Consider the following 11,818-nt stretch of genomic DNA (forward strand, 5'->3'; position numbering starts at 1 on the left):
TTTAATAATTTTTTTTTTGTATTGTTTATATTTTCTTCGCGAAAATAAGTTCTAGTGAGAAGAGTAAAAATATAATAACGTACTGTATAACGCCTAATTTAAAACAAGAAGCAAAATTTGTCATGGAATATCAATTAATATATATTTTACTTTTTCTATTATACATTCTACTTCATTCTTTAGTCTTTATTTTCTCGCATTATTTGAGAAAAGCACTATATATATACCCCGGCGAGAACGTGGATTGCCTAACTTGTATAGTCCAATGCCTCGCTGCAATCGTGTACTTTCCGGCCTCTGCAATAATATACTATTACTTCAATAAATTACTTTATCATCATCATTACTTGTTTTTCATCTTTATCTAACCGTTCCATCACCTCCAAGGTTCTTAACTGCGCAAAATTTGACTTAAACCAATTGTTTTGTTCGCACTGCAGACAAGAAACAATACTTGATTATTTAAATACTTCTCAATTAGTAACTCTAAACTTTGCTTTTACCATACGAAATTACTTTAGTACAATGTTTACTATTTCAGTTGAATACGAATACTGGATTTTAGAAACAGACTATACTAACTTTGCTCTACTTTACTCATGTCAAGACATGTCGGAGAATAGACGCCGGAGTAAGTATTGGTTCATTCAATTTATTAAAAACCGAAGATAGCACCTGTAATACCAGCCCTTTTTCCTTGCATTATTATCCGTCTTGAACTATGCCTCTTCTCTTGTTGCATTTGACCAGAATACATCAAAGACAGAAAAACTTTCAATAAAAGCACAAGCGCTATGTTTTATTAGCATTACATTCAAACATTCTTCTGTTTCCCCATCCTATGTTTTTGCGTTTACCATAGGATTGCTCTCAAAATAATTCGTCAATGTTAAGTAACATAATATTTGCAAAGTACTCACCCAATCTTTTTACGTGATCCTTGAAACTATATTCGGCAAATTGTAATCTTAATTAAAAACTAAACGGCGTCTACCTGTACAGTAAGAAGTTGGAAAATGAGCAGAACAAGACAACTGTCTGACAATGCAACCATAGCAATCAACAGTATCATAAACTTGATCGACGTATTGGATGCTCAATATTACAATTCAAGAGATCATGGTGCACAAGCTTGCTTCTACTATCCAGAACCAAAACCTAAAGAACCTGTAATATTTAGAGGACGTTGTGATGATAATATAAATGTAGTTACGGATTTTGACGTTGGTCGGGTAAGTATATTTCTTATACGCGGCTTATAACAAAGGTTGTAAATTTAAATTTTTAAGCAATTTCTTGCATTGGCAACTCGAACATTCATATCAAAATTTCATTATGACACACAGCGTTCGTAACTACGCTAATGATCTTGTTTGTAACATCGTGAGATGTCAAACGGTTTCACTTTGACGCCAATTCACGCACCTGGAATGGCACTATCAGTTCCTTGCTAAAACCAAACTTGTCAATTTAAAATTGTTCAACGTCATCATCGCTGACGTTATTATTTCTTGGACTATGATTTGCTCGTTTATTCATCCTTCATTCACGCACTCAAAGACGTATTCTTTGAGAACTATTGGTTTAATCCTCGATAGATCTCCGTTTCTAATGGCGTAGGATCAGCTTACATAAGTTTTTTGTCTTTTATAAGTACCTTTCATATGCCAAGTCCACTAAAACACCTAGGTACATTGCAAAAATGCATCACATGATACATATTTAATATTACAGTATCTGGATGTCTGGTACGATATAGAGAGCTATCCAGCAGAATTCCAAGAGGGTACCTGTGGTAAAGCTGAATATAAGCTTGGTCCATCAGACACTGTTGATGTGACCAACACTCAAGTAGTCGCGCAAAGATTAGACATTATCAAAGGTACTGCAGTTGTAGTATCTCCTGATGGTTCTGCCAAATTGAACGTTACTTTCCCTATAAGAGGAACGGATGGTGAGTACAATTTTATTATGAAGTAGATTTTGATCATCGCCTTATTGTTTATACTTACTCCACAATATAGTAACAGTAGAACTCCTTGTGAATGCATTCGACCTGCCACCATACTTATTTCTGCCACCAACAATATCACTTATTAGTACCACTTAATGTTTTCATATCAAATTCACTCGTAAACATAACGCCACGAATAACAGCATCGATGATAAGGTTCTAGAGGAATGCAATAAAATACGCGACGTAGGCTTTACTTTTGATAGTAAGCTTACATTTCTACCTCATCTCAACAAAATCATAGCCAAATCTTCCAAACTGCTTGATTTCATCGTGAGAAATGGTAAAGTTTTTAAAAATCCTAATAAGAAAATAACTATCTACAACGCGTGTGTAAATAGTACTCCAGAATATTGCAGTATTATGTGCCGCACAAGAACAAGAACCTTTAATGAGCTTGACCAAACAATAGATGTGTTAACGATTGAATAGATGTTTCCAAATTTGGACGTAACTCATAATGTTTATTTTTCTTTACGTAATATTAGTTAAAATTTTTTTTTTCTACCGCCTGCTATTACTCACTTTTTTTTGTTTTTTCTTTACATGTTATGGCACCTACAAGTAGTGCATTTAGAATTCAATGTGTTTTTAAGTCTTCTTTATTCCTACGATTTATTGTATCTACCACTGGTTGATAAAATAAATCGTCGCAAAAATAAATAAATGACAGTGCCTCTCGGGTCCTTTTTATCTAAAGCATGTGAAGAAACTATGTGAAGTCCGGTAGTAACTTACATATAAACTTTAGTGACTTGGATGTTTGTCTCTTTAAGAATTATATAGGAAAGTCCCGGGGTCAAATCCCGATTTATATTGGTTCAGCTCCGAATGTTCTGGGTAGTGTCCCTAAATTCGATTACTTTAGTATAAAATTTATTGTTTGAGACCAGGTAGTGACTGTCTGCCACGTATATTTGCCAAGCTTCAAGTTTAAATATCTTTCAGACACGATTACGTCGCCATACTGGGTACTTGCCACCGACTATGAAAACTTTGCTTTAGTATACTCCTGCTATGAAATCGACGAAGAATATAAAAGAGGTAATTAAAGCATTTTTCTATCAACATTAATGCTTTCAAAAAATATCTCAAGATGAGTCCATTCACTGTTTGTCCAGTCACTATAATATCTTCCGTTTGGAAAACACTAGTTTCCTGAAAACTATTTACTTCTGGACACCACCCTTATCTGAAAATGTTGACTATCTCTACAGTCAGGAGAAGTCAGGATAAAGCAGGTATTTAAATAAAGTATAAGTCTTTTCCAACAAGATTTTTTGGTAACCGGCCGAGAAATTGATACCTTTGCTGATCTTCAACAAGATCAAAATTTATACCGTTGTTTGAAAGAATAAAATTTCATCATTCAACGGTTACCATTCTAGTCTGCTAAGCAGAGATTTCGGGTTCGATTTTCGGGCTGGGAGAAATATTTGTACGATCTACATTTATTTCTCTCGTAAGTTTGGGTGTAATTTGTGGTTGTCTATGTGTGTGTCCATGGCACCCACGATACAAGGTTTCCCTATATGAGTGTGTACGTTATTATTATTAATTATTCATTTTTCATGTTTTTTTAATCTTTACCCTATTTTTCTTTTATTTTTGCAGTGAACAGTTGGAAGCTAAGTCGACAACAGGCAGGTTTAACAAATGAATCAAACACGATAATTAACGACGTTATTAACTCAGTGCCAGTTTTGCGACAGGAGTATTATCAGCCTATGTCTCAAACTCCTGACGATTGTTTCTTTTATCCTCCACTCACCGATGGAAAGGTCTACTTGCAAGGACAGTGTCCTGATAAAGAAGGTGTTGAGACTGTTCGCAACTTCAATAGTGAAGCGGTTTGTATTTCGTTTTTTGCTATTTTTTCCACGAATAATACTCATTTGGCGGTACATGACTATAAAAACAGGCGAATTTACATTGAATTAGTAGCTGTAGAGCTCCTTGTGAAAGAGTTCGTCCAAGGAAGTACTGCTACTATAGACTGTCTTTTCTGAAAACAGAGTAAAATGACATTTTAAATAGTTATGTAGTTGTTGTCGATAGTTTTATCGACAGATTTTGAAAGAAACCGTCCGTAGATACAACGATCTCTTCAGTGATCACCAGTACGGATCCCGACGAGGGCGCTCTGCTGGGGATCTTCTTGTGTACGCCTCTCATCTATGGAACGAGGCTATAGAAAGACATGGTGAAGCCCTTGCTGTGTCTTTAAAAGTTTCTAAAGCCTTTGACAGGTTCTGGTACGCAAGCCTTTTAAGCAAGCTTCCCTCTTATAGACTTCCCACTGACGTCTGTAATTAGATTTCGGATTTCTTGAGTGAACATACGAGTTATCTTAGAAGGCTATTCTTCCGAACATCGGGCGTTAGATTTTGCCGGAATTCCTCAGGGTTTATTTCTAACATCATAAACAACAACTTGTTCCAGGACTTTTTACAAAACAATAAATTCACCAAAAATAAACTTTTAAGTTTTTTTGTACTACTTATATAATTCTTTTTTAGATCTATATTTGGTAGAATAAATTCAAACGTGCGTGCGTCCTTCGCAACGCTCCCACCACTGTCCTGCACAGAGCTATTATTTAAATCTACCTACTTTTGGATGAAAGTGAATTCTGATGAATTATTGAAAGTCATGAGACAAAGTGGTTGTATAAGATGTTACTAATCTATTCTTGCAAGGTTGTTAGTTATTTTAAAAATAAGCCTGTATATCGACTGTGAACTGGCAATCGGCACTATCTCAATTTTGACAACTTTACAGCTTAGAATAATAACGCATAGAAACCCAGTCCGCACACGCTAAGTGAGGCAAATGAAGCGCGCCCAATGGGCCTACACGAGCGGACGGGCCTTCAGTGCTCAAGGTCAACTTGCACCGCGAACAGCTCAAGAATTTTAGCTAAAAATGACGAAATATGCGGTAAATGAGTGTAAAAATACGTCAGACAAACATAAAATAGATACTAACATCACATTCCACAAGGAAGTAACGCGTTTCAACTTGTATTTTTACATAAATATTCACTAAAACCGAAAATTAACCTACTACTAAAACTAGCCTACATGAATTTGATTTTTGCCTCACTTGTGACAGTTCGTTTGATATGAAACTATCATTCTATACGTTATTATTCTAAGCTTTACAGGATGAAGAATAAAAATTGTTTGCGTCATTTATATAGCATCTGGTTTAATAAATAAAAACACGTAGTTTTTAAATATTATTATCTACACACATATCCTAAACCCTCTGTGATGTGTTCAAAAACCGCAAATTACGGCCAGCATAAAGGTAAACTGTTTTGTTAGAACAAATTTCTTATCAGTGAAAATGTTATTATTGCTTAATAATAGGGGTTAAAGTATGAAATTGCCGATTTGTACTGAAAATCTAAATTGTTTATTTTTTAAATTTTTAACAAATTCATTTAATCAAAATAGTTGCCATTATTATCTATACATTGCTGCCATCTAATGGGAAGGTTATTAGTGCCTTTGCGATAGAACTCCGACGATCTACACTGCACAAACTGTGTGAAAGCATTTTGTACTGCCTCCTGGGAAGAAAACTTCTTGTCACGTAGATAATTGTCCAAATCACGAAAAAAATGGTAGTCCGTTGGAGCAAGGTCCGGTGAATACGGAGGATGACGAATGGTTTCTAACTGCAGTTCCTGAAGGGTGAAAATGGTTTCTCGTGCTGCGTGAGGTCTCGCGTTGTCGTGGAGTAATAATGGTGAAGATCGATTCATGAGTCGGGGCTGTTTTACTGCTAGTTTTGTCAACATGGTTCGGAGTTCGGCACAATAGACATCTGCCGTTATTGCTTGACCAGATCGGAGAAAACTATAGTGAATAACACCATGCTGAGACCACCAAACAGTTACCATTACCTTTTTATTGGTAAGTTTTGCTTTAGGACACTGTTGTGGCATTTGACCTGGGGTCAGCCATTGCATTTTTCTTTTCCGGTTATCATAAAGAATCCACTTTTCATCACATGTTACAATTCGATCCAATATTCCTTCATTTCTGTACCGGTTCAACAAGGCAACACAAGTTTCAACACGCGTTTCTTTCTGCAGATCAGTCAAATCATGAGGCACCCATTTTTCGTATTTTTTTATTTTATTGATTTGACGCAAGTGAGTCAATATTGTGGGTAAGGTAACGTTAAACCATGCCGCTAATTCCTGGGTAGTTTGACTAGGATCGGCTTCCACTATCTCTCTTAATTCATCGTTATTCACCTGTGTCTGGGCGGTCTTCCTCGTGTCTCGTTCTTTAAGTCGAAATTTCCATCACGAAAGCGTTTAAACCAAAATCGCACGGTGCGTTCATTAGTAGACCCCTCTCCAAACGCAGCATTGATATTGCGGGCTGTTTCTGCCGCGTTAGTTCCGCGTCGGAACTCGTATTCAAAAATCACTCGAATTTTCGCCGTATCCATCTTTCTTGTCTAAATTGAATAACAAAAACAATTGAAAGTCGATATTCAAATGTTTCAAATTTAAAAAAAAAATCACAGAAACCATTTGAAAAAAGTTTCATTCGAAAACCTCAAACCATGAAGATTCTATGAAAATTCAAAGAACCTATTGCAATAAAACGGCATTTTTCATACTTTAACCCCTAATAATAACATAGAATTCGATGTTATTGTTCCATTCAAATTTCGAACATCTCTGAAAAACAAAACAATATGATTGGACCTCAATTCTAATACCAGTCGAGATGAAATTATATTCAAAATGATAGCAAACAATTTTGACAAATTTCACACGTTACTTGATATCGCACGATATGATAGTTCGGGCCGAATCTAGTTTGTCTACGAATTAAATAAACACTACGGTTGTGTGACATACGTGACAAAAATTTTTATTTGCCGCCATTTCGCCGGTTGTAACATGCGGTCCCTGAACACATCACAGAGAGCTTATAATATGTGTGCAGATAAAGTAGTGTATACATACAATATACAATTAGGCATTAAAACACTCGTGTGATGTTTTTGTGATAAACCCTCACTCATATTTTAATGCTTTTCGTTATGTAACAGTCACATAAACTACTGTTATTACACATGTATGTACGTATACTACGTATTTTTATTTAATAAACCAGATGCTATCTAGATGACGCAAACAATGTTTCTCTTCATCCTGTAAAGTTGTCAAAATTGAGATAGTACCGGTTGCCAGTTCAGAGTCGACATACCAATCCCATAAGTTCACACGCACTATTTCGCTAAGGCTAACGTTATAAACAAATATATGTGTACAGTTCTCAGGCACGTGGCACGAAGTCTCCCGATTCCCATCGGAGCTCCGACAGGGCACGTGCGCTACCAAAAGCCTCGATTCCACTGCCACCGTTTTCTCCTTTACTACATCTATGGTCGTCAACGAAGAATTGGTATCAATATCAGTACCAGCAACGCTATCAAATGATGGACGCAGCATCATTAGTACTAGCTTACAAAGCGAAGAGGGCGGTAAGTGTTTGTGTCATTCCTGCGGGCTACATACATCTACAGATCGATCTGTGATTTTCTATGGAATTAATATTATTTCATCCTCAAATAAATAATTAATCTATTGTAAATGTACACTTTTTTTAATAAACTATATTTTTTATGTTTGTTTTATGTACATATTAATTGTTCCGTCTATATTAGTTGATCTACGGATAAATAATAAATTAACTCCATTCAAGGTAACTCTATTATTATGTTTAAGCATACTAAATTAATTTTTGGTATTCAAAAATAATATTTGATCTTTTTTTATTAGTGGTCTTTTCTTTTAACGATTAATTACTTTTATAAGCAGTATATCTTTTGATATTGATCTCATAATAATCTTGGTTGCTTGGTTGCGCCCTCCTTCAGTAGGTTAGGTTAGTATATGAAAAAGCTGCACGAGCCGAGTGAGCGAAGCGAGCGTGTCGCGGCAGCGGCCGGCGAGTGCCAGAAGACAATTTGCTTGCGATTCCGAACATGTTATCAGATCAAATTATATTATGATTAATATAATAGTATACAAATATGATCAACATTTACTTAGTTTTAAAAATAAGTATCCAAATTTTATTTTTATTGCTCATTGTGCCTTACTTTTGAGGCCCAACATAAAACTACATTAATTAATTTATACATATCAAACATTTTTTGCGTAACTGAGAAAAGATTAAAATATCGATTCATTTAATTAATTTCATGTCTCAGAGAAAGAGGATCAATCATTAAAAAAGATGTCAATTTAAGATTTTTGGGCCTGCTGCTTGTGCAAATTTAAAAAGATCATTTAAATACATGCCATTATTACTCGTGTTACAATATAAATTGGAAATAAAATAACGAAACTTTATTGATTGTTTGCGCACTCCGCTTCTCTTTAGTAACATGTTTGATATCAATATACATAGATACGTATTTTTAGTAAGAGAACTAACTTCCTAAAAGATTTTCCTTCATCTCAAACCCTAAACGTATTTTTCTAGTGCCAAGTAAGAAAAAGATCAACATGTTACATTGAAATGTCCGCTGGATCACCAAGTAACAGCTGTTATATTTGTATTGCAGAGTCCGTGTCTATGGACTTGTACGTGCTAGCAACTGACTACACCGAATTCGCTTTACTGTATAGCTGCCGATATGTTGATAATGAAACCAAACAAAGTAAGTATGAACGTCATGAACATGTTCAATTGTCCACTTTGAGTAGAGATCGAAGAAAAACGCGATTAAAACTACGCTCCTGTAATTTCATTTTAACCCTCAAATGTTGGGATAATCCGATCTGATCGTCTAAAACGGATTCCCAGGTGAATGCATTGTATTTTATATTATTTTCTATTCCCATCGGATCCCCTATGCAGGGCAGGAGGAAGGGATTTTTGGTGGGTAGTATGGTACAGTCAAAAAGAAAAACTTACTTAACGTACTTTGCAAATTGTGCATATTAATGGACATAAATTACTGTTCATAAACCCATTAACAAAGCGACGATTCAAAAGGGAAATAGCAATCAATAAATGGCACAAAAAGTCATGTTTGACAAAAACTTATTTAAATATTACTTATGATTTATTTTTTGTTACTTGTGATTTGCAACATGTCGATATTAATGACCTGTCACAAAAAAAACTGATTGTCTGAGATAATTATAACGTTTGATCTCAATTGCTCAAAAATTAATACTTGATTTTTATTATTTATGTTTCCCTTGACCGTGTTTTCCTTACAAATGCAATGAGATGGTAGTTGCAAAAAATAGAGTTGTTCAGTTGGGATTTTAAAATGATGGTGGATCAGTTGTTGGGCATTTATATTCGCTAATTAAGAATTAATTAGCGAATTCTCACTTATGATTAGAGGAGTTGCAACGAATATTCGGTTACTATTCAGAATTCGACTTACTCTGCCTCTTTTATTTTTGCCATTCGGCCGCATAACGAAAATTACATTACTACTGGGCCGAATAAGTATGTGATATTGGTACCATGGACCGACGACCGATAATCGCGGTACAAAACTTTGTACTGTCGGGTATGGTACCGACGATGTCACCGGATGTCGCGACAAGTGCCAAATAGCTATTTCTGCTACTAATTTATTTTATATTGACAAGCTGCAATTTATTGGAGCTACTCTAATTTCTAGTGATAACAAACAAATCAACTAAATAGTGCTTATTGCCAACTGCTTGCTATTCTTTTACTTTGTTAAGCCGGGTACTCATTAGCAAGCTTTAACTGTAACGTGCAGATACAGTAACGAGGTTCTAGTGTGTACGCTTGAAACAGTCTTCAACAATCAGACAGCTCACTGCAAACCGCACGCGTTCCGCTCGCGGCAAGCTCGTGAACCACGTACACACTATGCTTTTTGTTTACATAACATGCAACGGTTACAGTTACAGCTCGCTAGTGAGTACCCGGCTTTATAAATTAGTTTGTAACACACTTTGCCATCAATTTATACGTATATTTTTCAAAGTTCAAATATTTGAATAATATTACAAGGAAAAATCAGACCACTTGTATTTCATATTAAAGGGGAACTAATATCCAAGGCCAAATGGACTACTTCCAGGCTATCGATCAGGCCCATCTGGATATAAGACGGAATTTTGACCTTTTTCAGTGTTACGATGTGCTGTAGTATGGAGGTTAGCAACCCTCTTGAGTTATTGTCCACGCCAATACCTAAAATCATGAGGAAAATAAGAAAAAAACGTAAATTAACATATAACTTTCATTAATGCCAAATACACACCTTAAGTTCGACAAATTTTTCGGTTATTTAAATAAACTATCAAAGGAAATGTAATGAACATTATGTAAAATTATTTTCTAAGAGATCAAAAAGGATAGCAAATAACATCAAAATTAGTCAACAATCAATCCGATTGGCGAAGCGTAGCAACAGCCAATCAGAATGCAGGGCGCGCTTTTATTGCCATAATGCGGTTTGTTCGACAATTTTCGTACATGCGTTGGTCAGGCCGAATAGTTTAGCCGAATAATCAGTATTTGTCGAATATACTGTTCGACAAATACTGAATATTAATAACAATAATATTGATTAAATTCTAAACGCTATCGTAGATGCGGCCGACATGCTATAATTTTTAATTCATAAACTTTATTCTGCTTGTATCTAACACGTTATTTTTGCAACACGTTTAGCTTTTGACTGTTCTCTTGTTTCTGTGTGTCCATGAAAAACTCGTTTAAGTCAGTAGGACTAGCACGATAAGCTAGCATGACGAGCGACAAAAGCGCGAGATCTCTATGCGAAAATAGCGTTAAATCGCGCTTTATGTCGCTCTCGCGCTAGTCGCACGCTGTCGCGCTAGTCGCGCCCTATCACGCTAGCCCTACAGGAATTCGTGTTTTGAGAAAAAAGGATTTGAAAAATTTATAATTTTGAATGCTCGTAAGTTCTAAAGGTAATCGAGGCATAAGTCACTTCCATTGTATTTTTTGTATAGTCCGTGTGTGCAATATACGAAATTAAAAAGAAGACACTTTATCCTAGTCCTTCAATTGTTAAATAAATGTCGTTTATCTTTCAGTCAATAGTTGGCAGCTCAGCCGGTCTCGAGAAGGTCTAAGCGAAGGAAATACCGCCGCAATTGACGCCATCGTGTCGAACAATGACGATCTCTTCGAAGATTATTACGAAGTTATGAACCAGACCAGTGATGGCTGCTTCTATTATCCTGATTTTAATGAGCTTCCTGAGGAGATTCGCCTTCCAGGGCCATGTGATAATAGAATAACCGCTATGCCTGATTTCAATGCTGCAGCTGTAAGTTTAATTTTACGCCAAGTGCTTTGTCGTGTCTCCTTATTGGGCTTTGGATAATCCAATGCAGTATTCACAGATATCTTTGCCGACTTAATGACACTTGCTGGGGCTGAGACTATGGTCTCAAAGGACGAAATAGAGATCTCCTGCTCAAAATGCCAAAAGTATCTTTGTTGAACATTCCGCTTCTAAAATTTGAACGTAAAAAGTTTAATTCAAAGTTCGAATGGCAATGTCTCAAATACTACCAACTTTTAAACATAAATATATTCTGTGACTATTTGAATAGCAATCTCGAAATGCAGATTTTATGAAGTAACTTGTGTTTGTTATCTGTTCTGTGTATTTGTATATGTTTTGTATTGTGAAATTGAAATTATTTATTTCTTCAAATTGATTATTTTATTTGTGTCATTGACGGTTGTGTCGAATTTCATTGCACACGTCAACTTTTAGCAGCGACGC

At 35.6% G+C, this 11,818-nt stretch overlaps 1 protein-coding gene across 1 annotated transcript in view; it reads left to right on the top strand.

Moving 5' to 3' along the window:
- LOC113240270 overlaps positions 1-11,818 on the top strand; it is a 46,229-nt gene that overhangs the window by 23,448 nt on the left and 10,963 nt on the right. Inside the window, exons 24-31 of the mRNA XM_026477528.1 lie at positions 542-631; positions 1,003-1,232; positions 1,735-1,954; positions 2,963-3,058; positions 3,629-3,864; positions 7,321-7,531; positions 8,621-8,716; positions 11,118-11,353. Coding sequence (XP_026333313.1) covers positions 542-631; positions 1,003-1,232; positions 1,735-1,954; positions 2,963-3,058; positions 3,629-3,864; positions 7,321-7,531; positions 8,621-8,716; positions 11,118-11,353 — 1,415 coding nt within the window. The remainder of the gene's footprint in view (positions 1-541; positions 632-1,002; positions 1,233-1,734; positions 1,955-2,962; positions 3,059-3,628; positions 3,865-7,320; positions 7,532-8,620; positions 8,717-11,117; positions 11,354-11,818) is intronic.

This window comes from Hyposmocoma kahamanoa, unplaced genomic scaffold (genome assembly GCF_003589595.1).
Source record: "Hyposmocoma kahamanoa isolate Upper Pololo Valley unplaced genomic scaffold, ASM358959v1 129, whole genome shotgun sequence".
NCBI lineage: Eukaryota > Metazoa > Arthropoda > Insecta > Lepidoptera > Cosmopterigidae > Hyposmocoma > Hyposmocoma kahamanoa.